Raw genomic sequence first — 27,550 nt, 5'->3', positions numbered from 1 at the left:
CTCACAAATAGTAGCCAGGAGCCTTGCTGCTTTCACTGAACAATGGAGATCGCAAACCCAGGGCATTATGTATAATTGGAAGGGTCCTCTAATCCTCATATTGTAAAAATGAGGTGAATAACTGAAGTTAAAATGATTTACTTAGAGTCCTTTCAAATTTAAAAGCAGATTCAGGAGCAGAAGTCAAAGTTCTATGTACTGCAAGATCACCTAACCAATAAGAAGTATGGGATTGGGGAGTCACTGAGTACATGTGGTCCATGACTTCTCACTGGGTATGGAGGGTCTTGTGTTTCTATATGTCACTCTCCTTCCTCTGGATCTTAAAGCTTCACCCAAATGTCCAGCCAATGCTCCACCAAAATTTCTTCTGTGTTTACAAGCTGCTTGTTCAGATAGTCATCCACAGATCCCAGGTAGCCTTTGTACTCCATTTCTGATTTAGGTTTCATCATACTGCCCTTCCTGTTGTTGTTGTTGTAAAGGTTTTATTTATTTATTTGAGAAAGAGAGTACCAGCAGGGGAAATGGAAGAGGGAGAAGCAGGCTCCCTGGTAATCAGGGTGCCCGATGTGGGGCTCGTTCCCAGGACCCCAAGATCAAGACCTGAGCCGCCGGCTGTCACTTAACCGACTAAGCCACCCAGGCACCCCTGCCCTTCCTGTTAATCCATTCAGGAAAGGTTTGGGATTAAGGGACCAACTCACTGCAACTACAAGCAAATGGTGCAGGCCACTCACTGCAACTGAGCTCTCATCTGGCCTTCGTGGCTGGAGTAGCCACTGCCGGCACTTTATGAAATATTTAGATTATAGTACTTCCTTACTTGGCTTATTCAGCTGCCACACATTGACAAGCAGGAATGTATATTCCACGTGGGAAATTGGACGAACTTCTGAGGTATCTGACCAACCCAAGAGCGAAAACTTTAATGTGATCAACATTGAGAGCTCAATGTTAAGTATGAGCAGATAGACAGTCCTCAGATATATGAAGAAAACCTTTAATACAAAGACAGAGACCAACATTACAAAGGATAGAAAAAAAAAAAAAACAGCGGAAACAGAGATCAAGAAGAAATCAAGACAGGGGCGCCTGGGTGGCTCAGTGGATTAAGACGCTGCCTTCGGCTCAGGTCATGATCTCAGTGTCCTGGGATCGAGCCCCGCATCAGGCTCTTTGTTCAGCGGGAGCCTGCTTCTTTCTCTCTCTCTGCCTGACTCTCTGCCTACTTGTGATCTCTCTCTCTGTCAAATAAATAAATAAAATCTTTAAAAAAAAAAAAAAGAAGAAGAAATAAAGACAAAAAAAATTAATATCCTCAGAGACTTAAGATATATTTGTGAAAGAATATGTAATTTTAAGAAGTGAACAGTCAGAAAACAAACATGAGACTTTTAAAATGAAAACATGTAACAGACATTTTTTAAAAACTCAAGAAATAAAAAGAGAAAGAAATCAAAACCAGGAAAGATGCATTTTCTCTTTGCTCAGATTGTTGGAAAATGGTGGCTTGTTTCATGCTTTTAAAATTTGTGTCTACTGCATGTTTTAACATGATAGGTGGAATGCATTGTGTAGCTATAGTTTTCTGGAAAAGTTGGTCTTTTAGGAATTGTTTTTCAGATCTTCAGTAAGTTTTTTCCTTTAAATTACCAAAAAAGGAAGAAGAAGAAGAGGCTTCTGGCTGGCTCAGTCAGAAGAGCATGTAACTCTTGATCTCAGGGTCATGAGTTCGAGCCTCACATTGAGTATACAGATTACTCAAAAACAAACAAATAAAATGAATTAGAGAACCAGTCCAAGAAGTCCAACATCTGAATAATAAGAGTGCTAAAATGAGGTAACAAAGAAAATGGGGTGTGTGTGTGTGGAGGGGGGTGTGAATCAAAGACATAATTTTTAAATTTCCCAAACCTGAAAGATGAGAATTTCCACAATGAAAGGGGTCATTAGGTACCCAGCCTGACAGATTAAAATAGGCCCACATTAATATACATCATTGAAAATTTTCAAAATTCTGGGGACAAAGAGACAATCCTTTAAATATCTGGAGTGGGTCAAGGAATAAAAAAATTTTACAAAAGCTCAAGAGTCAGAAAGGTATTGAACTTGTTAAAATTAGTTCTGGATGCTAGAGATAATTTCTTCGAATACCCTCTGTTTGCCTTCCCTAGAGAATGAATGGACAGTCAGCCAGGTGTGAGAAGGGCAGTCATTTGACTGCTCAGAGTTAGTCTTCCTGTTCTCTTTTCTACCTCCTGAAGTAGCTGCTGCTTCCAATTCAGAGCCTTCAGGGGGTGCTGCAGTAGAAGTTTTCCCTGTTGCTGGCTAAGACTTTGGTTTTACAAATCTGCTAAATTACCACTTATCATTTGCTTTCCAGCTTTCGAATCTGCTACTATTGGCTCCTCCCCCTACCCCTCTGTTTTTCCTGTAGGCAAAGATTGAAAAACAACTAAATCCTGATCATCTGTAAGGAAAAGACAAACGATAACACTTCAAATGAACATTCAAGAGGTAGTATGATCATTTTGTTCAGACATATATTAGGAAGTATAAAAATCATCTGAAATAAATTGACTGACTCCCAAGCACAGGAAATGATGGGGTATCTTGTAGGTGTCAGGTCCCAAGACAGCTGTGTTAAGAAACAAGACGTGTAGAACAATTTGATTTTTCACACTATATCATGCGCAACTTAGATGAAAGGAAAAAGTTTAAAAGCAAGCAAAAGCAATATATAAACAGTTTACAGATACATAACTGCATATGCATATATGAAAATATAATAATGGACTGGAAGGCAACCCACTAAACTCAAAGAGATGTTTTTCTGTCAAAGAGAGGGAAATTGGGAGGAAAAATGGACCAGGGATGTTGGTCAGAGAGGCCTTCAGCTAAATCTGTTACACTTTAGTTCTTAAAGATTTCTCTTTTTTTTCCAAGATTTATTGATTTATTTATTTGACAGAGAGAGAGAGAGAGAGAGATCACAAGTAGGCAGAGAGGCAGGCAGAGAGAGTGAAGCAGGTCCCCTGCTGAGCAGAGAGCCTAATGCGGAGGGACTCAATCCCAGGACCCTGAGATCATGACCTAAGCTGAAGGCAGAGGCTTAACCTCTACTGAGCCACCAGGCACCCCACACTTTATTTCTAAAACAAAAAACAAAAACAAACAAAACTGGAAGCAAATATGGTAACTCTTTTTTTTTAAAAAAGAGTTAATTTTGAGTAGTAAGGATAATGGGTGTTTATTAGGTTGTTCTTTGTGCTTTTCTAGATCTTTTCAATTTCTCGGGTTAAAAAGAGAGAGAGAGAGAGACTGCAGCAGGCAGAAGGGTGGGGCAGTGGCCAGACTGCTTAAAAGAGGTCGGGACCAACAGAGGTGGACCTTCCGACCTAGGAAGATGGACGACTAAGCTGACAGTGGCAAGGGACCCAGTGGAGCAGACGGGGTAGGAAGTGCCCCAGAGCTGAAAGCCTGGAGACCTGTTCTCCAGGCAGCGGCCAGGCCATAGGGAGCGCCCATCCCCCTCCTCCGCAAAACAAGCTCCTTTTTGACCCCATGGTATCTCTTTCAGGGATCTAGTTCAGGAGCTCTGGTAGAAAAGTGACCGCTGTGACTGAGTCATAAGAACTGGTGCTCTCATATAAAAATGCTACAAGATTTCTTGGTTGCCAGAAACGACATGGTCCTGGACCTCTGTCTGCCACCCAACAGAAACATTCGTAAAAAGTGGGCTCACAGTGCCCTCTCGTGGTTACAGGGTCTATGTCGGCCTCTGCGACCAGAGTTCTGAGCTTTTAAAGCCCACAGTCAACTTTCCCTGCATCTCATTCCTCATCCTTTACACTTAAGTATTCCAATTAAAGAAAGAAGGGATGGAGGGAATGTCCATGGAGGTGAAAGGAAAGAAAATTATTAACATTTTCCCTTATTTCAGAAAAGATCATTAGACGACACTGATACATTTTTGTTTTGAATACTCCGGTGGATAAAGGTAAAAAAAAAAAAAAAAAAAAATTTGCTATCTCTCTTGCTGAGAGGCACAAATGAGTGAGGTAAGCAAGCACCAAGGGGTACAGGGAGGTCAGAAGGAACCCAGCAGCCCAGGAAACCTGGAGGGGAAGAAAAATCCAGAGTCAGAGCTGAGCCTGGAGAGTCTGGACGTGGTGGTTAGGAAAATCCTGGGCCCCGCATCTGTCACGTACAAACTGTGAGGTTGTGCATAAGTTATTTTGCTTCATTGAATTTATTTCTTAAAATAACTAGCTCCTCTGATCCCCTGAATTAAACAAGAGGCAGTCAACGCAGTGGCCAAAAGCCCACTCTGGAGCCAGATACCCTGGGAGAATCCCAGCATGACCTCTTCCTGTGTGGCCTCTGGTGAACTGTCAAACCTCTCTATGCCTCACAGATCTGTGGTGAGATTCAGTGGATTAATGCATGTGAAGTGCATAGAAAGGAGCCTACCAAGCACTCAGTAAGAGTTAGCTGTGATTATAATCATTCGTGTGTAACATACCTAGAATAGGATCAGATCAGTATGTTGGTTCCCTTCCCCAGGAATCTGGCTCTGGGCACAATGCTTACGTTCCCATCACATAAACAAACCTGATCCGTACTCCACAGTACCTTCCCAGTCTGTGGGTATCACCCTCTTTCCTCCACGGATCCTTTCCACATGATCCTGAGTCCTTGCAACCCACTTCCCAATCTTCTACTGACATATTTTGAAGGAAGTGTGGCTAACAGGCTTTCCCTCAGGGAAGTCTGAATTCCTTTGACTACCCAGTTGTGGATCAGAAAGCATTGGTCCTACTGACACCTCTTCAGGAAGGAAGAGGGCCCCAGACGTGAGGGCCCAGGATTGCCACTGGAGCCATGCTCACCGACACGAGCAGGAGGCCCTTGCTTCCGAACGTCACTGCTGAGGCAAGCTACATGTTCTTGCTCAGTCACCTTCTGGGCAGTCCCTAGTGAGGCAGCTGTGGCCACAGAAGAGCTTTTGTCCATAGGGAGCCGACTAGCAGGGAAGGACAGCCAGCACACTAAGTGGGCATCAGCCTGACATCTGTCAGTTGTGACCTGAAGAGCACCAAGCTGCCGGCCTGTCAGAGTAGCCTGAGGAGGAAGAGGGGGAACATATGCCATCAGGACAAGGTAAACAGGTCAAGACCAGGGCTGATGGATGGTATTTTATTTTACTTTATTTTATTAAGGAATCTCTACGCCCAATGTGGGGCTCAAACTCTCAACCCCGACATGAAGAGTCACATGTTCTAATGATTGAGCCAGTCAAGTGCCCTGCCCAAGACCAGGGCCTGTGAAAAAGAAGCACACTGAGAGTTTATACAAAAACCTTTTATTTACTGTTTGTATTCCTTTCCCCATCCCTATTCCCGATCTGGAACCCAGCCAGCTCCTACAGCTTCCTGCTGTCTGGTTCTTGATATTGGGGCCTCGGGGACAGAGTTAGGGGTTATGAGAGGAGGGAATCTCCTCACCCATCAGTTGTGGAAGTTGAAGGAAGCTTTCCTGCCTGGCTGAACCTCCAGCAGCCTCCCAGGGTAGCCCCTCAAGTCAGAGGACCGATCCCCCACCAGAGGGATGAGAGGAAGAGATAACATGTGTCTCTCAGGGGCCCAGAGGCTCCCTGTCACTCACTGCTCCTACAACATGCCCAGGCTCCGTAGCTGAACCAATCTCTCACCTGGAGATGGAGCCCAGCATCAAAGGGAAGGGGTCTGGGGGAGGGGTGGAGCATGCAGAATTTCTGGGTCCTAATCAACAAACGGGAAACGGGAAGAGGTTGGCCTGGTTGAACTGAAAAGGGAAAGGGGGAAGGAGGCTGCGGGAGCCCACAGGATGGGTTACTGGCCTGGGGTTGGGCCAACTGGACACCTGTGAAGAGACGGTATAGCCCGTAAGAGAATGGGCACTTCCAGCTCCACAATCACCTGGAAGGAGGAGAAGGGAGCCCTGTCCCCACTTAGACCAAGGGCTCATGACCTAAGAAACACATCTGGTCTGAGAGGGCCAGAAAAGGGCAGCCAGCACTTGTCTGTCAGGCATGGGCTTGGCTGCCTCATTGGCAACCACAGCCCACTCTGGGTGGTGTCGCCCCGTCTACTGTTACCGTCCCCTCCTCCAGCAGATGGATATTGCCAGCCAGACTCCAGCTGGCAGGGTAGAAACAAGGACCCCAAGCTCCAGGGCCCTTCCCTGGATGAGGCCTACCCGTGGAGATGTCAGGGCCCTTTCCCACAGTCCCACTGCCATGGGCCAGACAGAGAGAAACCTCCTGGGAGGGCACTGCACCCTCAGGTTCTCCAGAAGACAAGATCCTGGGGAAGCACTCTCGGGGAAGATGAAGAACCTCAGAATGTGAGGTGTTTTTTTTTTTTTGCTAGCCCAGGTCCCACGCTCCAGACTCAGAAGTCTGAATCTGCATCCATGAGCTCGGCCTCCATCAGGTTGGTGCGGGAGTGTATGGGCCCCAGCCCCTGCCGGCAGCCCTGAGCCCAGGCCGTGGAAACTGGGGCACTGGGCAGAAATGGATCCTGCAGGGGACCGGGCTCTGGGCAGAAAGGGTTGGAGACCAGAGTCCAGGCTCTCTGTCGGCAGGATTCCCCAGCTCCCCAGGCCCCTGCAGCCACCAAGCACTTCTGCCGGGGCAGCTGAGGCAGGCGAGGAACAGCGCTGGTGGCAGGGGCAGGGGCGGGGGGGTGAAGTTCAGGGGGTGGTGCCAGTGGGCACACCTCCTTCTTCCTCTTCCTCCGCTTCTTCTTCCGGCCCAGGCGCTTCTCTAGCTCTGGGGAGATCTCCGCCTCAACCAGCCACAGGTTGGCTTTCTCCTCGGGGGGCACTGACAGCAGGAGAGAGTACGGGAGCTTGGGATGCTGGCTCCGTCCATATCACTCCCTCTCTCCTCAGACCCTATTTTTGAACTCTGAGACCCACAACTCTAGGTCTCTAATGCCTCGGCCCCACACTCTAGACCCACCAGGGCCTTCCTTTCTTCTCCCCTCTGGCAGCTGCTGGTGCTCTAGTCCCAAGAACTCCCCAACCTCCATGCCCCCCACCTTCCTACAGAAGCCTGCCTCCTTGTACCTGGAGTTGCCACAGGGGTGACAGACACATCCTGGGGCAGTATGGCTCCTCTCCGAGCCACCATCTTCGTGACATGCTGGGCCCAGGCAGAGGATACGTCGGCGGAGGGCTCATTGAGGTCAAAGGCCAAACCCGCTGAGGGGATGGAAGGAAAGGCTAAGCATCGTGACTGCCTTGGATGATGGCTCCTCCCTTACCTTCTCCCAGCATCTCCCTCCTCGTCCACCAAGCCCAGAAAGCCCACACAGGTGATCACAGTGCTCTACCCAGTCCTAGTCTGAAGAGTGGGGGCTTCACTAGAGCCCTGGAGCCCAGTTCCTGGAACCCTCACTTACTCTAGCCTGGGGAGAGCAATTGGAGAAGACAGAAGAAGGGAGAGGAGATGAGTCCTTTTGAAACCAAAGTACCAGCAAGCAGACCCAAGGGCCGAAGCAGAGGGCAGCAAAGCCAGGGAGGAAAGGGGAACTGGAGAGAATTAAGTGTGTAAGAAGAGGCTGGGGTGCTTTATTCCTCGCAGCCTTCCAGACAGCCCACGTGTCCACACCAGCACAGGGGGACGGGGCCCCGGTACTATGGGTGTTGAGGGGCTCCAGTGGAATAAAGGGGCCCGAAGCTCACCCACAGGCCCATCGTGGGAGACAGTGTGCATGCTGAAGGAGAGCTCCTGGCCTGGGTTCTGGAGCAGCTCACGCCGCTTGGAGAAGGCCTTGGCAATCATTTTGCTCTTCTTGATGCGTTTGGGCTCATCATCACTCTGCCCAGTCAACCTGAGAGCAGAAGGGGTGGGGGAGGGAAAGGGGAGGAGCAGCCACTTTCCACCAAATCTTGTGAAAGACCAGTAAAGCCGTCCCCTCCAGGGAAGCAGCTTCCAGAGGGCCCCAAGTGCCCCAAGAAGTGGGGATAGAATCCAGGGCTCCAGTATGCTATCTAGGACTCAAACCACTCGGATCATTCCACTCTTAGAAGATGCTGACACAATCCGTTCTCCCAAGGATAGAATGTGTCACCAGGGGGCAGTGCTGAGCCACAGAGAAGGCAGCTTCAGGCAGCCCAGCGCAGACCCTTAGAAAACGGGCCTGCCCCAGACTGCCAGGACACCAGGGACCCCATAACATCTGTCGGCGGGGACACCAAACCTGAGAAAGTAAGGCCACACAGTCAGAACCAGCTGCCTCCTGACCCCACCTGCACCAGGTGCGCCTCCAGATGAGCAACGTGGCCTTGGTCCAGACCCAGGTGCTCATGGCAATGCCGGTTCCAAACATGGCAAACAGGTTGATCTTCTCCACCAGGAGGCTAGGGCGATTCTTGATTTCACAGTCAGGGATGGGCTTCTTGGTGGGAAGTCCGATGGTCACGTTGGCCTGGCACCTATGGTGGGGGCGGGGAGGCGGGCAGCAGACAGCGAGACTTTCTGGGTCTCCTGAGTGGTACCCAGGCAATCAATCCAAAGACTTCAGAAAGAGCTAAGCCCCACAGCCATGATTCACCACCCTGGGTGCCCGTTAGTCACTTGGGACATTCGAGTGACTTTTAATAACTACTAGTGTCTGGGTCACACCCCAGACAATTAAATCAAATCTCTGGGGGAGGACCAGGCATCAGTGTGGTTTAAAGACTGGAAGCTGGAGCCTTTATGGAAGAGCCGGAGGCAGCCAGGACAGGGACTGGTGTCCATTTTAATGAGCCCCGTAACTGTCCTTCCTGCCATCATGAGCAAGTGTTTCCGCGGGTGAGCTGCCTTACTCTCAGATTCCTCTCATGGGGACACAAAAAAAAGCACAGACAAAGCTGCCAAGCATTAACAGGTTGTTAACCTATCATGGAGAGGCAACTACTTCTGTGCAGGGCTCTATAATAGGCTCCGTGAGAGCAGCCAACATAGAGTTGTCGCCATTACAGACACACTAGCCAGACCGTGGCTCGTGCAGAGAAGAGGGCAGAGCTGAGCCAGGGAAGGAATGCCATCTGCCGTGTTCGCAGATTACAAAGCAAATGACATCTTGGGCGCCCAGAGCGAGAGAGGCAGTTTCACCTGCCATGGGAGGCAGGAACCCGGGGCTGAGGGACAAGAAGGGCAGGGTCTGCAGTCCTGGCTCCAGCTCCTATGGTGGCTGATATCCCACACACACACCAGCCCCCAGCCCCACACTCACAGCACATAGTCCCGGAAGCTCCGCTCCCACTCAGCCTGGTTGAAGAAGTCATAGAAATGGCAGCTGAAGGTGATGAGCACAAAGCCGAAGGCCAGGAAGCCAAAAATGCCTGCGGAGGTCCAGGGTGGGACAGAGCATTACCAATCCCAGGTGCAGGGGTGGCAGTGGGGACCAGGTATTTGCCCCACTCAGGCCTGAAAGATAGCTGAGTCTGGGGTGAATCCATGGCAGGCTCAGTTTGCTGTGTTCTCCAAAATAAGGCCCAAAGGGCACTTGAGCCAAGTGTGGAGCAGGGGGCATGAGGAAGCAGTCCGGGTGTGAACTTGAATTCTTCCATCCAAGAAGGTCCCTTTGAGCTGCTACCACCATCACCCCACCCCACACACACACACGTGCGCGTGCCCCAAAGCCTTGTCTTGTCCCCCTGGCTGCTAACTTGCATCACTGACATTGCTTCCCCCCAGACCCTGTCCTGCAGGACCCACAGCCCCAGGAGGGTACAATGTTGGACTGGCCAGCATCTCAGGCTAACGGCCCTGGGGGCCCACTCACCCAGGCGCAGCATGGTCTCGTTGATCTTGCTGGCAGCCTTCTCACTCAGCAACCCGGGATGGTTGCTCTTGATGGAGAACAGAGTCATGACTCCTGAACGTAAGAGAGACCCCAGGCATGAGTGGGGGCAAGGCCACTCTCTCCTGGGAGGTTTGGGTACAGCAGGGAGTCCCCAGTCTGATTACTGCTATGATTTAAAGATTGAGGAACTGGAGACCCTGGAGAAAAGAAGCACAGTTGGTGGGAGATGTGCTGTGTACTGGAAAGACCGGGGCAGAGTCCAGGACAGACAGACAACAAGGGAGAGGAAGGGCCTGGGTCCTGCTCTAGCAAGGCAGCCAGGTCAAAGCTGTGCTGATGGAAAAGGCACAGAAAGAGACGTGAGAACAGTGCTAGCCAACAGAAACATAACGTCAGCCACATACAGAGTCTCAATCCGTCCAGCAGCCACAGGAAAGAAGTAAACAGATGCAAGTAGTGCTGACTTCCATACGTTTCATAAGCAGTATGTCATTGTTTATTTAATTAACATCTCAACATGGAACCCATAGAACAAACTATTAGTGAGATGGTTTGCTTTCTCCGTGCGAGGTATTTGCAATACAGCACGAATTTCATACTCAGGACACAGCTCGGGCTGGACGAGTTTCAGCACATGTGGCTGGTGGTGACCATAGAGGACAGCAGATACAAAACATGCATCCAAGGCCCAGAGACGGCCAGCTAGAGGTGGGCTGAACAGAAGGCTGACAGCACAGGGGAAGGAAGCTGAAGATTACCAAGAAAACGCAACATGAGTGAGCTAAGAAGAGAGGGAGGCTCACTGCGGAGGTGGCGGCTTCAGATGGGAAATGAGGGAACAGTGAATCTGTGTGTGTTGTGGAAACTTTGTGGGTAGGGAATGGATAAAGAGCCAGGCTCTAAGAGGTGGAGAGCAGATAGAAATTCGGGGTGCACACACACAACCGAAGGCCCTGAGCTGGTGAATGGGGGCAGGGCAGACTCTTTAGCACATGAGGGCAGCTGCCCCAGGGACCCAGCTCGGGATCTGTTCCACAGGCTGTGAGCCCTGGCCCCTGGGCCTGGAGTAAGGGGCTGCATTTCCCTGGCCAGACACCAAGGGCCATGACACTGTGTCTGCCTCAAGTGGGCACCTTCCACGTTGCACCAAGGCCCCGGGTGAGCTGATGGAGGTCCCACTGCAAAGGCAGCAGAACTGGCAGCTCCTAGCTCCTACTTCCACAGGGCAGGTGCCCAGAGGATTCTGACACCCAGCTGGCACTGTCCCCAAATGCTCACTCACCTCGGATGAGGAAGTAACCTCCTACAATGAGCACCAGGCCAATCGGAGCCAGGACGAAGCCGGCCCGGTATCGGTAGTTCTTGTAGCCAACGAAACAGATGCCGCTCACAGAGTCCCCATCCACCTGAGGCAGGAAGGGGTGGGTGGATGGGACAGAGTGGCTCACCAGGACCCCTCACCCAAGCCCACTCCACTCACGTCCCCAGCTCCCTACCAGTCACTGTACCTGGGCCACGGCAAGGATTGCCACAGTGAGGACAAAGGGGAGTGACCACGTGAGCAGGTGGAAGTAGGAGGTCTTGCCGGAGAGAGGCTGGTAGGTGGTGCCCAGGGCTTTGAAGGAGGTGTGCCAGGCATAGGTAAGGACCACAAACCAGACAACACCAGCCATCAGGGCGTAGTACACGATGACAAAGATGATGACACAGGACAGGGTCTCGTTGGAGCTGTGCAACATGTGACATGTCTCTTGGTGAGGTCATTCTGTACTCCCTTCATCAGCTCTCTGCACCCTGTCCCCCCGACCCTTGGCTTCTCAGGTCTGGAGGTTCCCTACGAGTCAGGGCTTGGAGACAGGACGCAGGGAGATTCGAATTGGGTGGGAAAGATGCCCCTTGGAGCAGATGCAAACCATCACAGCCCATTCCAGAACCTGCTGGAATCTTTGGGCACCCTGGGCAGAGCTGAATCTGACACTAAAATCTCGCTTTCAAGCCCAACCTGTCCCTTTTGCAGGAAACACACATTTCAGCCTTCTGCCCCTCACCCTCACTTCTGGGTCCCCAAGACACCTACGTGGGCTCCCCAAGCCTCATGGTGCCATCTGCCCGGCAGACGATCTCCCGGCGGGCGCCGTCCATGAACTGGGCCAGCCAGCCAATGCTCCCCACAAAGAAACATGCATTGACATAGAAGAGAATGACAGCGGGGTAGCGATTCGAATTCCGCCAGTCAGCCACAAAAGTGGCCTGGAAGAGAGAAGTGAGGGGCCGTTCTATGAGGTCAGGGTGATTCTGCTGCCACAAACGCCCTGGTCTGAACACGGGGCCCCTCCTTTCCAGACCCTTCCCTGGGGGCCAGATCGGGTCACTGCCTCCCCACCTCCCTCTGCCCCTGCAGCCCAGCCAATTGACAATCCACTTCCTTCCCACTTTATGGGCTGCACCTTCTAGGCCCCCTTTCCCCTGACCATTCTCCCCGCCATCCCCCTCCAGGCCTGCAACCCCACCCCGACCCCCCCCCACCCCTCGCTGACCAGGGTAAAGAGCGTGCAGAGGCCCGTGACTGCCCCGAAAGTGGCGATGTAGCTGTGCATGTCGTGGTGCTCGGCCTCGGTGAACAGCGGGTTCTGGCACTGGATCCCACAGCCCTCCACGTCCTCGTACCAGCTCTTGGGGTTGTCCGTCCGAACCAACGGAGCCTCGCACTGGCCCGAACTGTTGAACTTGATGTTCTGCACCTCATTCTGGCATAAGGGAAGGGGAGAAGGCAGTGCAAAAGGGAGCAAGGGGCCCAGGGGGCGCCCTCTGGTTGAACATGAGGCCTAGGGGTAGCACAGCGGACTGCCAGAGAGCACAAGCTGGAGAGAGCCCTCCAGCTTCTGAATCCCAGTCCGGCCCCTCGGTGACAAATGATATCAATAGTCCGGAGCAAATTATTTGACCTGTTACCTCAGCTTCCCCAGCTAAAAGAGGGTTGTTCCTACTTCACGGTGTGAGGTAAGGGTTAAATGAAGAAATAGATGTAAACGGCTCATATGGTATTTGACAGGTAGTGAGTATAATAACCAGTATTATCACTGCTGCTGTCATTACTTCTGAGCTCTCCTTTACACCAGAAGATCACCCTCCTGTCTCCGTGTCTCTAGTTGTTGTATGTGTACTTGCCATCTTTCCCTAAATACATGATAACCCTCTTGGAGAAGGCGTTCCTATCACCCATGACGCCTGAAACCCCCCAACACCTAGGAGAGTGGGTGCTCCAAAAATATTTGTTGAACACAGTTATCTTTTATAAATAAGCAGATAATCCTTAACGGACAGGCCTAGCCAGTGAACGTCAGTTTGGATACGTGGCTCCTGGACTCCATGGCTACAGATTTGGGGTCTCTCAGTAGAGAGGGAGCTCCCCTGTCCCTTCCTTCTCTGAGGGCCCTGCCCTAAGCCTGGGGCTTACCCCTCAAAGCACTCACCGGGCAGCCCTCAGGGAAGCGGTCAGGAGTGCAGCGCAGGAAATCAGGCCAGCCACGTTCCCGCTCCACGATGGCACAGGGCCCTCGGGTGGCCTGGCAGAGGGTACGGCTGGGCAGCTCCACCCGGTCATTCTCGCATTTGGGCATGTACACAGCACACAGCAGGGGCTGGATCACTGCCCAGCAGCGGGGGGCATTCCGGAGGCCTGTAGGGAGGCAACAGTATGGATACGTTGCAGTGAAAGCCCTCCGCATAGCGACCCCCAGTCACAGCGGCTCCCAGGCCGAAGGCAAGTCTCTAGGGCACAACGCTAGCAGCCGCCAGCACGGTGTCTCCCAACAGGGCATTTGGGCAGCACGATTCTTGGTGCTGCAGGACTGTCCGACAGAGTGCAGGAACTTTAGCCTCCCTACACTCCTGCCACTAAATGCCAGCAGAACCCCGAAGTCATGATGACAACCCCCAAATGCCCCTCTTTCTTGCCCTTCCTCCAGGGTCGGTGACTGGAAGAAGGCCTGAAAAGGAGTTTCTGGGATACTGGGAACGTTCCATTTCTCGATCTGGCATCGGTTACGTGTGTGTGCTCGCCTTGTGAAAAGCAAGCCTGTGATCCATGCAGTCTTCTGTATGTATCTGGTAATTCAATTTAAGTTTTTAAAAAGCAGCCTCCATTTCCAAATGCCCTGCCAGGGAGTATTAGTGCCTCTGGCTGAGAACCCCAAGTCGACTTGCCTTTTACCTTCTCAGGGGCATTCTTAAAACCTTCTACAGGTCTCTTCCAGGGGAAAGGGAGGTGGTGGGACCCACCCCACGAGGGGCTCATGCACTGGAACCAGATGTGGTCCCTCGCCCAGATCCCAGGATCCTTGTTCCTCTTACCGAGCTGAGATGAAACAGAGAACAGGTGGGAGCTTAAGAAGAGGTAGTCAGGGAGTCCTCCAAAGCCAGAGGAGGAAGCAGGAAATCAGATGGAGAAAAATAGAGGAGGTTCTGTCCAGTGCAGAGGGAGGAAATGTGTTGTCAGCAAGACAGAAACAGGTAGAGGTCTCCCGGCACCCCTGTCCCAACCCAGGCCTCTCCCCTGCTCCCCAGTGGCTAGGCGCACTCAGCATTCTGCCCCCACTGCCCATCCCGAGTCATTCCCTGATTCAGGAACACCTGCTGCCCACACAGGAAGTTGTGTTAGGAGAAGTTTCTAAGAATGTTAGACCAAAGTCGGTGACTGCCCCACTGCCAGGGTGGAGGTGATGGGGCACGTATCTGCCCTTTTTGGGAGGAAAGCAATACAGTAGAGGGATACAGGGCATGGAAACTACAATGAACCTCCCTGGGTCCAAGCTTTGGCTCTACCATTTCTCAGCTGTGTGATCTTGGGCAAATTACTTTATCTCTAGCCTCACTTTCCTCATCTGTGAAATGGGGATAATAGAGTTACCTCATGGGAATGTGAAGAGTTAGATAATGTACTGAATGTGTTTAGCGTGGTACTCGTCAGACAGGAGGCACTCAAGAAATACCAGCTGTTTTACTCATTGGCGATCTCTGACCACTCACAGCTCACACTACCCCAAAGGCTATTCCCAGGGCACACAGCAAGTTCCTGGCAAAAAGCAATGTCCTGGAATGCCTGGGTGGGTCAGTAGGTCAGGCGTCCCCTTCAGCTCACATCATGATCCCAGAGCTCCCTGCTGAGTGGAGAGCCTGTTTCTTCCTCTGCCTGCTGCACCCCTGCTTGCGCTCTCTCTCTCTCTCTCTGACAAATAAATAGATAAAATCTTTAAAAAAAAAAAAAAAACAACTCTAAAAAAGAAAGAAGCAGCAGCAGCAGCAGCAACAGCAGCAGCAATGTCCTCAGTTAATTGTTCCCAGACCCAACTCAAATCAAAATCACCCGTGGACCCTTATCGTTCTAGATGGAGAAACCCACTCTCAGAAATTCTCACCAAGTAGGTATGGATGGAGAACACAGCCGTGGTTGCCAGAAGTTGGGTAGAACGAGAATTTGCCTACAAAGGGGCAGCACGAGGGAATATTTGGGTCTGATGGGATTGTCACTACCTTGAGTGTAGTGGCTGGTTACGTAACTATGTGTTTGTCTAAATCCATAGAGCTGTACAACAAAGAAAAAGTGAATGTTACTGCATGTTTACTGAACAATATATTTAAAATGGGGGGGGGCTGGCTGGAGTAAAATGTATTCTTTTTTAAAAGATTTTATTTATTCATTTGACACAGAGAGACAGTGAGAGAGGGAACACAAGCAGGGGGAGTGGGAGAAGGAGAAGCAGGCCTCCTACAGAGCAAGGAGCCCGATGTGGGGCTCAATCCCAAGACCCTGGGATCATGACCTGAGCCGAAGGCAGACGCTTAGCAACTGAGCCACCCAGGTGCCCCAAAATGTATTCTTGAGGAGCAGCAAGCAGTGGATTAATAAAAGCATTGTGTTATTTTTCAGCATTTTGTAATATCTGCAGTATTCAACTTCTAAAAATGTGGAATTTTGTTGTTTTTCGTTTTTTTTCTTATTTTAAATATTGTTTTATACCTTAAAAATAAACTCCCCAAGGAAAAGATAACTAAAGAAATATTAAAAGAACTATCTAGGGAAAAAATAATTTGGATCCTTACCCCATTTCTTACATAAAAATAAATTCCAGATGAATCAAAATGACTACACGAGTTTTAAATATTAAAGCACCAGAGGAAAAGATGGGAAATGGTTTTTAAAATCTTGAAATAAAGAACGCTTTTTGATGTATGACACAAAACTCAGAAGCCATAAAATAGAAGATTTTAAGACTTCAGAAGAACAGATAAATTCAGTAAAGTAAAATATAAAATCATAAGAAAATCAACACACTGAGAAAATGTATTTTGGATCCATATCACAGGTAAGGAGCTAATTTCCTTATGTGCATGAAGCTCTTCCACATCAGAAAGAAATTCATAATCCTATAGAAAAATAGGCAAAGACAAAGATCAAATACAAATGGCCTTTAAACACATAAAGAGACATTCAATCTCAATTTTTTAAAGATTTTAGTAATTTGAGAGAAAAAACATGAGAGAGAAAGAGCACAAGCAGTGGAGTGAGAGAAACAGGCTGCCCATTGAGCAGGGAGCCCAATGCGAGACTCGATCCCAGGACCCTGAGATCATGACCTGAGCCAAAGGCAGATGCCCGACCAACTTAGCCACCCAAGTGCCCCCATCTCACTCTTAATAAACTAAGTATGAAATAAAGCTACCATGAGATATAATTTTTTAACTTACAGAGTGATAAAGATGAAAACATTTGAAAACGTATTGACAAGAATTTTGGTGGAACTGGCACTCACATATATTTTTAGTAAGAACAGAAATTAATAAATACTTGTCGAGACTATTTGGCATTATCTATCAAAATTTTATACTTGTGATCCCACTTGACACGTTTATAAAGATAATACATAAGATTATTCATTGCAGCATTGTTTGTAACAGCAGAAGAGTAGAAACGACATGAATGCATAGCCATCAATAGGACACCAACTACATAAAATATCATGAATCAATATAATAGGACACCATGCAAGGTTGAACTCTTTGCACTGAAATCTAACTATCTCCAATGCATCTAGTTAAATGAATATGGTTGAGTGAGAACAGCCTGAAGAGCAGGCTACTACTGGTTGTAGGAGGAAAAAAAACTCAGGACACAAATACATTTATACCTATGTCAGATATCTCTAAAAGGACACACAAAAACCAGTACTGGTGATTGCCTCTAGGAAGGGGAAACCAGTAGTTGGAAGCAGAAGTGGAAGGATTTAACTTGTGTTACTTTTGATTTTTGTACATGTGCTTACTACCAATTTTTAGAAGTAATTAGTCTTAAAAAAAAAATAAATATGCAAATGACTGAGATGGGGGAATCTCCCTAGAGAAGGGAACAAAATTGTAAACATGAAGAGGATATCAACATTATCTGTATTATTTCTTTGATTTTATTAAAATATGAAACAAAAAGAAAAAAATAAAGACAAGTGTCCTATTAGTTTTGGCATTTTTCTATATTCATAGACTTCTTAAATATTTGCCACAATTTCAACTTTTTTTAAAAGAATTTATTTATTTATTTATTTGAGAGAGAGTGAGTGAATGAGAGAGAGAGCACAAGCCAGGGAAAGAGGCTGAGGGAGAAACACACTCTCCACTGAGCAGGGAGCCTGATGCAGGGCTCAATCCCAGGGCCCTGGGACCACGACCCTAGCTGAAGGCAGAGGCTTAACCCAACTGAGTCACCCAGGTGCCCCACGATTTCAACTTTTTTTTTTTTAAGATTTTATTTATTTATTTGACAAAGAGAGATCACAAGTAGACAGACAGGCAGGCAGAGAGAGGAGAAAACAGGCTCCCTGCCAAGCAGAGAGCCCAATGCTGGACTCGATCCCAAGACCCTGAGATCATGACCCAAGCTGAAGGCAGAGGCTTTAACCCACTGAGCCACCCAGGCACCCTGATTTCAACTTTTTAAAAAAGATTTTATTTATTTGAGAAAGAGAGAGCATGCAGGGGGGAGGGCAGAGAAAGAGGGAGCATGCATGGGGGGAGGGCAGAGAAAGAGGGAGAAGCAGACTCCCCACTAAGCAGGGAGCCCAATACTAGGCTTGACCCCAGGACCCCGAGATCATGACCTGAGCCAAAGGCAGATGCCTAACCGACTGAGCCACCAGGGGCGCTGCCACAGTTGAAACTTTAAAAATAACTTTTTGTGAGGTTCTGATGATCAGCCAAGTTGAAAACCATTGTTCTGAGATTGGCTTAACATTAGGAAAATCAATCAATGCAATTACCACATTAACAGATTAAAGAAGAAAAATAATCACATGATCATATCAGTAGATGTAGTAGTTGATAGAGTCCAACTCGCAACCAAGATAAAAAGAAGAATAGGCAAATTAGGAATAAAAGAACACTTCCTTAATCTGATAAAATGTAACTACAGGCACCTACAGTAAACATCATACGTAATAGTGAAGGACGGTGGGGGGGGAGCTTTAGAATACAGAAACACAGAGAATTGCTACTTTCACCACTTGTATTTAACTAAGTACTGGGTTTCTTAAGTAGTACATTAAGGCAAAAAAGATTAAAAGATATACACCTTGAAAAGGGGGACACAAAACTCATTCACAAGTGAGATGGCTATGTGTGTAGAATAAATTTAGCTAGTTTACTGGATTCAAAATCAATTGTATTTCTAAATGTCAGCAACAAACAGAAAATGCAATGTGAAGGGGACTATAATAGTATTTTTTAAATGAAGTATTTAGGACTGTATCTAACAAATTACATTGGAACACTGCACAAAAATTTTAAAAACTGCAAAAATCAAAGATCTAAATTGAAATATATAATGAAATGATTGGAAAGCTCAATATTGTAAAGATGTCTTTTTTTTTTTCAAATTAGTCTGTATATTCAATACAATCCCCACCAAAACCACCACCAACTAATTTTACATTAAAACATAAAGGATCAAGAATAGGCCAAACTCTATTAGATACTGTGTACCATAAACACTGTAAGTGTTATAAGAACAGTGGTAGGTGCTGGGGTGATGCAGTCAGTTAAGCATCCAACTCTTGGTTTTGGCTTAGGTCATGATTTCTTGGTGGTGAGATAAAACCCCGCAAGGGGGCTCTGCACTCACCACAGAGTCCTTGAGACTCCAGCTTTCCGTCTTCCTCTATCCTCCCACTTGGCCTCTTTCTCTCTCTCTCAAATACATAAATCTTAAAAAAAAAAAAAAAAAAAAAAAAGTGGAGGTCCTTGGTTTGGAACTCAGAAAGAATTCTTACGGAGAATTAAGGGGCCCATGAACTTGGATGGGAAAAAAAATTAGATATAACAAATTTAGCCTTGCCTTCAATTATGGATAGAAGCCACATACTATAGTGATGTTATCAGTACTTGTGTTTTTATCACAAATGCTCATTTTTGTTACAGATACCTCAAAATATTGTTACTGTTTATCTCCACTTAGACATTATGATGAATATCTTAAACTCACAGTACATCTTACTTAGTGTATTAATAAAGAAGCATATAGGGGCTCCTGGGTGGCTCAGTGGGTTAAGCCTCTGCCTTCGGCTCAGGTCATGATCTCAGGGTCCTGGGATCAAGCCTCCCCATCAGGCTTTCTTCTCAGCAGGGAGCCTGCTTCTCCCTCTCTCTCTGCCTGCCTCTCTGCCTACTTGTGATCTCTCTTTCTCTGTCAAATAAATAAATTAAAAATCTGAAAAAAAAAAAAGAAGCACATGTATGTTAGATCACAAAATTGTTTTAATATAGTTGATATTTATATTTCAATGTAATTCATTTCCTTTGTAATCTTTTTTTTTAAAGATTTTATTTATTTATTTGACAGAGAGATAGAGAGCATAAGCAAGCAGAGTGGCAGGCAGAGGGAGAGAGAAACAGGCTCTCTGCTGAGCAGGGAACCCGATGTGGGGCTTGATCCCAGGGATCGTGACCTGAGCCAAAGGCAGCTGCTTAAGCCACCTGGGTGCCCAATTAATTTCCTTTGTAATCTTATATGCTCCTTTTTAATCCCATGTGTTTTGCCTTATAAATATAAAAATATTATACTGAGAAGGGGACCATAGGTTGTACCAGATGCCAAAGAGGTTCATAGCCCAAAGAAGGTAAAAGATGTTGCTATAAAGATATGATAATTAAAAAAAAAAAAATATGGCAATTAAGATGATACATATTGGCAACGGATAGACAAAATAGAGCCATGGAACAGAATAAAGATCCCAGAAACAAACAGATATTTGGATACCTAATTTATGGCAGAGCAGTGGAGAAAGGATATTCTTTTAACAAATTATGTTGAGACAACATGTATGAAACTAGTGAATTACGTGTCTAAATTGAAAGGAGAATCTAAAAAGTTTTGAGAAGAAAACACAAGATAATAAGTTTATGACTTTGTGTTATGAAAGGACTTTTTTAAAGGTTCATTTAATTATTTGAGAGAGAGTGTGTGTGTGTGTGTATGTGTGCATGAGCAGGGGTGGGGAGGGGCAGAGGGGGAGGGAGAAGGGAAGCGGACTCTCTGCTAAGCAGGGAGTCCCATGTGGGGCAACTTAAGGATCCTGAGACCATGACCTGAGCCAAAACCATGAGTAGGAAGCTTAACCGACTGAGCCACCTAGGCACCCCATGAAAAGACTTTTTAAAATAAGACAATAAGCAGTAATCATAAAAAGCTTCATAAATGACTACCTAAAAGCTCAGAACTTCTGTCTAACAGAAGTCACAAAGAGAATGAAAAGGCAAGCCTTTTCAATTTTCAATGCACACAACCAATAAAGGACTCATACCCAGCATAAATAAGGAACCCTTACAAATCTTATGAAAATGACAGCCCTATAGAAAAATGGACCAAAGATGTGAACAGACATTTCATAATAGAAAAAATCCAAATGGCCAGTAAACATTTGAAATGGAGCTTCACCTTACTGGTTATCAGGGAAATGCAAACTAAAACCAAAAAACATACCACAATATACTTGCCAGATTGTCAAGAATGTAAAAGGCTGACTAGACAACAACAAGGGTCAGAAATCATGTGGAGCAATGGTGACTCTTCCGTGGGATTAGTGGGGAACCTAAGTTGGTACAACCACTTTGGAGAACTTTTTTGTATTCCCCACTAAAGGTGAAGGTTATGCATGCCCTATTGTCTGGTAATCCCATTCCTCTAAGTAGGTACCTAGGGAAATTTGACCCAGGTGCACCAGGATATACATAGAAGAATACTTTTGGCAATGGTATTCACAATGGCCAAAAATTTAAGAGGCAACTTAAATGTTTAACAACAACAAGATGGATTAACAGATTGTGATATATTCTACAGTGGAATACTGTTTTGCAATAAAAAAAAAATTAAGTTGCAATAACACAGATCAAACTTACAAAAGAATGTATAACAAAACTAGCCAGACATAAAAAACAAAAAACACATACCATAATTTGCTTAAAACTCTAAAACGTTCAAAACTGAAATATACTGTTAAGGATTCCAAAATTAGATGATAAAACTATAGAGGAAAAAGGAATTGGTAATCAAAAACATTAGGGTAGGGACGCCTGGGTGGCTCAGTTGGTTAAGCAGCTGCCTTCGGCTCAGGTCATGTTCCCAGCGTCCTGGGATCGAGTCCCACATCGGGCTCCTTGCTCCACAGGGAGCCTGCTTCTCCCTCTGACTCTGCCTTCCACTCTGTCTGCCTGTGCTTGCTCTCACTCGCTCTCTCTCTGACAAATAAATAAATAAAATCTTAAAAAAAAACAAAACAAACAAACAAAAAAACATTAGGGTAGTGGTTGCTTCCAGAAAAGAAAAGAAGATGTGATTGAAAAAGAAAGGGGAGGGGCACCTGGGTGGCTCAGTGGGTTAAAGCCTCTGCCTTCAGCTCAGGTCACGATCCCAGGGTCCTGGGATCGAGCCCCACATCGGGCTCTCTGCTCAGCAGGGAGCCTGCTTCCCCTCTCTCTCTCTGCCTGCCTCTCGGCCTACTTGTGATCTCTGTCTGTCAAATGAATAAATAAAATCTTAAAAAAAAAAAAAAAAAGGAAAAGAAAGGGGAGCTTCTAGCAGCCCATGATGGTCTAGTTCTTGACTCAGGTGTCCCTTTATAATTATTTGTTATTTAGTACCTCTGCGTTTTACACACTTTCTGTATGTATGTATATACAGCATCTTACAATTAAAAAGTTAAAAATCTTGCAGCGCCTGGCTGGCTCAGTGAGAGGAACATGCAACTCTTGATCTCGAGATTGTGGGTTCAAGCCCCATATTGGGTGTAGAGATTACTTAAAAATAAAATCTTTAAAAATAAATCAATTAAAAAGTGAAAAATCTAAAGCAAAAATGAAAACTTGGGCCAGTAGATGCTTTTCTGTATTTTCATACCTTCTATATACAGATCTATAGATCTATAAATATATGTATATATATCTTAACTGATTCTCCTTGTCAGCCAGGTTTGGGAATAGCTCTTGGGAAATTCTTACTGCTCTGCCCCTGCAAACAACCCACCACCACCACCATCTCTCCTCTCATCACCTCAACCAGATGTCTGAGAGGAAAAGAGAAATTCCTCCCAGCTTCTCTTCTCTCTTGTGGCTCTCTTCTGGCTTCCCCAGCTGGGCAGCAAGGCCACACATTACTGTGCACACACAGCGCAGCAGTGGTCGAAGAGGCTACGTGCTGGCTGTCAGGGACCTATTTCCCTCACCAGCCGCAGGTCTCTGCTTCCTTGCCTCATTTAACAAACCAGATTTGGCCCAAGGTGGACCATGGCCTGTATATTATGTTTGTCTGGTCAGCTGGGAATGCATGTGAAGAGACATTTCAAGCTATAATGGGGAAAGATGCTGAGTGCCTGAAGAAGCCCAAGTCCAGAGAGTCGAAAGATATAGGAGGGACCTGAGTTCTCTACAGTCCAGCCTGAGCTATAAACTTCCTCGATCAATGGCATACTACCAAAAACTCTAGGCTGAGGAAGCACACAGCGGCTGCTCTCTTCAGCAACACCTATTCCAAATCTGCCAGTAATCTCCACAGAGGTGTCCACAGAGCACCTCTAATTCACATGGCCCAAATGACACCACGCTTTTTGCCTAAACCTACTTCTCCTCCAGGATTCCCAGCTTAGTGAAAGGGAATGATAGGGCGCCTGGGTGGCTCAGTGGGTTAAGCCACTGCCTTCGGCTCAGGTCATGATCTCAGAGTCCTGGGATCAAGTCCCACATCGGGCTCTCTGCTCAGTGGAGAGCCTGCTTCCCTCTCTATCTCTCTGCCTGCCTCTCCATCTACTTGTGATTTCTCTCTGTCAAATAAATAAATAAAATCTTTAAAAAAAAAAAAAAAGAAAGAGAGGTAATGATACCACCTTCCTCACAAGCCTGAAACCTAGGTCCTCTTGGTCACTCATCCCTTCGTCCAACTCCTCAGCAAGGCCCACTGGTTCTAGCTCTGAAAGGCTGGGATCTGTCTACTTCCTTCAGCCGTGCCCATCATCTCTGGATGATGGACCCCCACCTCCATCAAGACCACCATCAACTCTCACCTGAACTATTTTAACCATCTCCTAGACAAGCAACCAGGCTCCAGGCCCTCCCTCCTCCCATGGCTTCTTCACACAATACTCAAAGAGAGTATCTAAAAGAGAGAAATTCAAAGAGTTTCTAAAACGCAAACTTGATTACATCTCTCCCTCACTCAAGAGCTTTCAGTGGCTCCTTATTATCTCTTGGATAACATCCAAACTTCTCAATATGGGGTATGAATCCCTTTGCTTTCTAACTCTCAAGGTCTCATCTCTTATAATTCTATCCCTCACATGCGTCAATCCAGCTCTGCTAAAATTCTTGCCCTCTTTTATTTATTTTTTAAAAGATTTTATTTATTTATTTGACAGAGAGAGAGATCACAAGTAGACAAAGAGGCAGGCAGAGAGAGAGAGGGAGAAGCCCCACTGAGCAGAGAGCCGGAAGCAGGGCTTAATCCCAGGACCCTGAGATCATGACCTGAGCCCAAGGCTGAGGCTTAACCCACTGAGCCACCCAAGCACCCTCTTGCACTCTTTTAAAAGTACCAATCCCTCTGACTTCCTTACCTTTGCACACTGTCTCCTCTTCCTATTCCTTCCCAATCCAACCTTGCCTTGGTTCAAGTAATTCCTACCTATTTCTCAGTTCATAGGCTTAAGGTCAGTTCCTCTGGGGGTCTTCCCTTGTTCTCCAAAATTCTTTGTGTTCCTTCAGCACCCTACTCTGTCACAATACCTCTCACAGGAACTGCTAAAGTGTTTGTCTGTTTTCTCCTTGATGGTGGGGATCATGTCTGTACTCCTTGTCTTTATACACCCCAGAACCTGATCCACGCTGACATACAGCAAGCACCCTATGCCTCATTTAATGAATGAGTGGATGGCTGTGTACTCAGAACTCTGAGGCTAAAAGAAAAAAAAAAAAAAGCGAAGGACAGGGATCTACCTTCAAAAGTTTACAGATGAAGACAACTTAGATCATCTTCATTCTTCACCCACAAAAACACCTCCAAGAGCCAGGCGACATTGACCATTCAGACACGGTCAAATGAAGACCTCTCACGCAGGACAGGACAAATCTCTCACCAGGGGCTCCCAGCCAAAGGCCTATCTGTGATTCTTAACACTTGGCTCTGATTTCTCCTACCCACCACTGACCCAGCTTGCACCACCATCTGCTTCTGACCCCACTGCCGGGAACACCTAACAGACCCAAAGCAGACCCTGCCCCACCAGAGGCCCAGCTAGTAAGGATGGAAACTGCACAGCCAGCAGATGGTTCTAACTCCCGAATATTCCTGCCAAACCTACTTCGACCTGTTCAGCAGCTGCTCTCAGGAGTATGGACTGGAAAGAGGTCCAGACCTATCTCCTTGATTTGATGGTACCTACAGAAGGGCGGCATCACACATGCATTTAACTTAGGAGAATTCAAGCCCGGGCCCCTGCAAAATAAATAAGGACAGAGAGGTGGGGGGATGGGGCATGAATATCCTCTCAGTGTGACCAACTCAGAACTGGGTGAGCTCCTTGTGCTGAGAGACCTGACTTTCCATTCCACTGCCTCCTAAACGCAGGCCTTCTTTCAGGTAAGGCTCAAAGAAGCTTGCTTCTACCTTTTTTTTTTTTTTTAAGATTTTATTTATTTATTTGAGAAAGAAAGAGGCATCACAAGTAGGCAGAGCAGCAGGCAGAGAGAGAGAGGGGGAAGCAGTTTCCCTGCTGAGCAGAGAGCATGATGCAGGGCTCAATCCCAGGACCCTGAGATCATGACCTGAGCTGAAGGCAGAGGCTTAACCCACTGAGCCACCCAGGCGCCCCTGCTTCTACTTTTCTTTTGTGTTCCTTTTTTATTCCTTCAGTCTTCTGCTCTTTTGCATGTATGTAACTTGGAAAACTAAAATTATATTTTCTAGGTATGTCCCTTCTCATAGACTATACATTCCTATATGTTATACATTTCTACAAACATATTACCATAAAAGGAGTGCAGAAGCAAACTTAGGTAGAACTTATGATAATTTACAAGTTTTTCAAAGCTACCATTGATTATATATGGCTTCTGCCTACATGCCGACTTTAGAACCTGATACCTAGTAAGGATGTAGCTCCATGGTGAGTACCATCTTCCAAGTTCCTCATCTGACATCTGCCAGAGAATATCAGGCCAGGAATGACATGGCTTTGTCCCACATCTAGCAATGACTCTGAGAACTCTAGTGGCCAAGCTGACAATGACAGGCAGCCTACGTATGTTCCCTCCTTCAGGGTCATCATCAGCCCCCAGGGCAGAACTGCCCAAGAAAGTAGGTTGCCAAACTGGCTCCTGACTTTTGATTTTCTCTTTCAAGGACAGTTTTGGAATCACACTGACTAGAAACAAGGGATGACAAGACCGGTTCTCATCCCCAGGCCCTTCAGGCCCCCAACCCAGATGAGTGACAAGTGGGGAGAGAATCCACTCAGCACTGCTAAGGAAGGATTTGTTTGGGTTCACTCTGCAGTTCTGCGGGTTGGCCACAATCCCACCCTGAGGTGAGCGCTCTGGGACTTCGGACCACTTTGAAAGTTTCCACAGGCTCTCAACATCCCAGACTTAAGTGTCCTCCCGCAGCCCTGACCCGCCTGAGGATCCAAACTTCCAAAGAATACACAAATATTATCCTTAGAACAGTCTCATTCCTTCACAACCTCAGAAAGGGATCAGAGTCCCCATTTTTCAGATGAGGAAACAGTGAAATCTCCTGTAAAAACAGAACAAGATCACAGTTCTCTGGACTTCCTGTCCTCCCAAAACAAGATTTCTAGAAATTTCTGGTTAACTTTTAATTACTCAACACCAGGGGGTCTCGATTCCGCCACAAATTTCACTCAGTTCTTTCCCCCCACCCCGTCCCTCGGTGCCTAAATCTTCTACTCCATCTTTCCTTTTTTCCTCTCCAACTCGATTTCCCGGTCGGTTTCTTTTCCAAGATCTAAACACCGCCTTAAATCCCCAAGGACCCCGCTTCCAGGGCGGCACTTACGTGGGGAGCAGCTCCATTTCTTTAAAAAACGTCCTTTCCCGTGGCTCTGAGCCCCCTCCTCATGCACTCCCCCCCCCCCCATCCTTGGCGCACCCACCCTGCTCCGGCCTTTTGTGACCGGCTGCCTCCACTGCCTCGCCCTCCCTCCTCCTCACCGAGGGTCCCATCCGACACCCAAAGTTTCAGACTGTGTTCTTCCAACTCTCCCGGGCGCAGCTCCCGCCCTCGCCAAGGCTCAGGCCCGAGCCTATTCTTTGCAAGAGTCCCGCATCCCACCACTGCAGCCCCGGCTCCGGCTCCCGCGCGCTTACCGGACCAGAGCACGAGCTTGCCGTGCGCTTCTTCCTGGGAGTCCGAGTCCCCGGCCAGCAGCGTGGAGGTGGCCCCGTAGGGCAGCGCCGAGCCCAGGCACACGTTGTAGCGCAGCGGCTCGCAGGGGGCTGCGCGGCCGCAGTGGCTCAGCAGCGGAGGAGGGCCGGTCACGGCCGCGCTCCTTCTCGCGCTCCCGCCCGCGCTCCGCGGCCCAGGCCCAGTTGCGTTCCCGCTCAAGGCCGCCCCCCGGCCCGGGCCCCCCAGCAGCGGCAGCAGCAGCAGCAGCCCCGGGAGCAGGATCTCCGGCCCCCGTGCGAGGCGGGCAGCGGCCATGGCCAAACCCGCCAACTCAGCACAAGCCCCGGCGCCCCCGCCCGCTCTCCGGAGCCCCCCGGCCACACACGCAACCCCTGGGGCCGCGGATGTGGCTCAGGCGACCTGTGCGCCCCGCAGGTCCGGTGCCGGGCCCCCTCGGACGCTCCGCGCGCCGCGGGCCCTCGGCGCCCAACTTCGCAAACTTTGGACCCCGGGGCCCATGTTGGGTTGCTGAGGCTCCGGCCGGGATGCACAACTCTCTCCTCTTTCTCCGGGCAATCCAAACTGTCTTCAGCCCCGGGAGCCCCCTGGGCCCCCAATCTCCAGCCCCATTCCCTCTTCCACCATTAAAACTACCTCCCGGCCCTGCGATGGTGGCCAGGAGCGGGCCGGCGGTGGGGGGGACTCGCTCCCTGGCTTTCCCTCTGCGCCAGCCCGCGGCCCAGCCGCCACCTTCGCCCGAGCGCGCCGC

General features: G+C 48.0%; 1 protein-coding gene across 2 annotated transcripts; it reads right to left on the bottom strand.

Moving 5' to 3' along the window:
- Positions 1-5,352: 5,352 nt before the first annotated feature.
- SMO (smoothened, frizzled class receptor) lies at positions 5,353-27,103 on the bottom strand. 2 transcript variants are annotated; one of them, XM_004741779.3, is made up of 12 exons: positions 26,763-27,103; positions 13,319-13,524; positions 12,383-12,592; positions 11,923-12,095; positions 11,354-11,573; positions 11,128-11,251; positions 9,825-9,917; positions 9,273-9,381; positions 8,302-8,487; positions 7,735-7,883; positions 7,117-7,251; positions 5,353-6,871 (listed from the first exon to the last, which is right to left on the bottom strand). In XM_004741779.3, the coding sequence occupies exons 1-12, from the start codon at positions 27,094-27,096 to the stop codon at positions 6,438-6,440; spliced, it is 2,373 nt and encodes a 790-aa protein (XP_004741836.1). In that variant the 5' UTR covers positions 27,097-27,103; the 3' UTR covers positions 5,353-6,437. The 2 variants fall into 2 exon arrangements, with proteins under 2 accessions (XP_004741836.1, XP_012906038.1); XM_013050584.2 differs by lacking the exon at positions 26,763-27,103 and adding an exon at positions 14,199-14,940.
- Between the last annotated feature and the right edge of the window lie 447 nt (positions 27,104-27,550).

This window comes from Mustela putorius, unplaced genomic scaffold (assembly GCF_011764305.1).
Source record: "Mustela putorius furo isolate JIRA1106 unplaced genomic scaffold, ASM1176430v1.1 tig00003845_pilon_pilon_pilon, whole genome shotgun sequence".
In the NCBI taxonomy this organism is placed as follows: domain Eukaryota; kingdom Metazoa; phylum Chordata; class Mammalia; order Carnivora; family Mustelidae; genus Mustela; species Mustela putorius.
This window is presented reverse-complemented; position numbering and strand designations above follow the sequence as displayed.

Bases quoted from the DNA above. Each gene is read 5' to 3' on its own strand.
- SMO (XM_004741779.3), bottom strand. From the start codon at position 27,096: ATGGCCGCTGCCCGCCTCGCACGGGGGCCGGAGATCCTGCTCCCGGGG. The intron at 12,593-13,318 runs GTGAGTGCTTTG...CCCTTATGCCAG, and splicing joins GCTTCCCTGAGGGCTGCCCG to AATGAGGTGCAGAACATCAA. The intron at 12,096-12,382 runs GTCAGCGAGGGG...TCTCTCTTCCAG, and splicing joins TCTGCACGCTCTTTACCCTG to GCCACTTTTGTGGCTGACTG.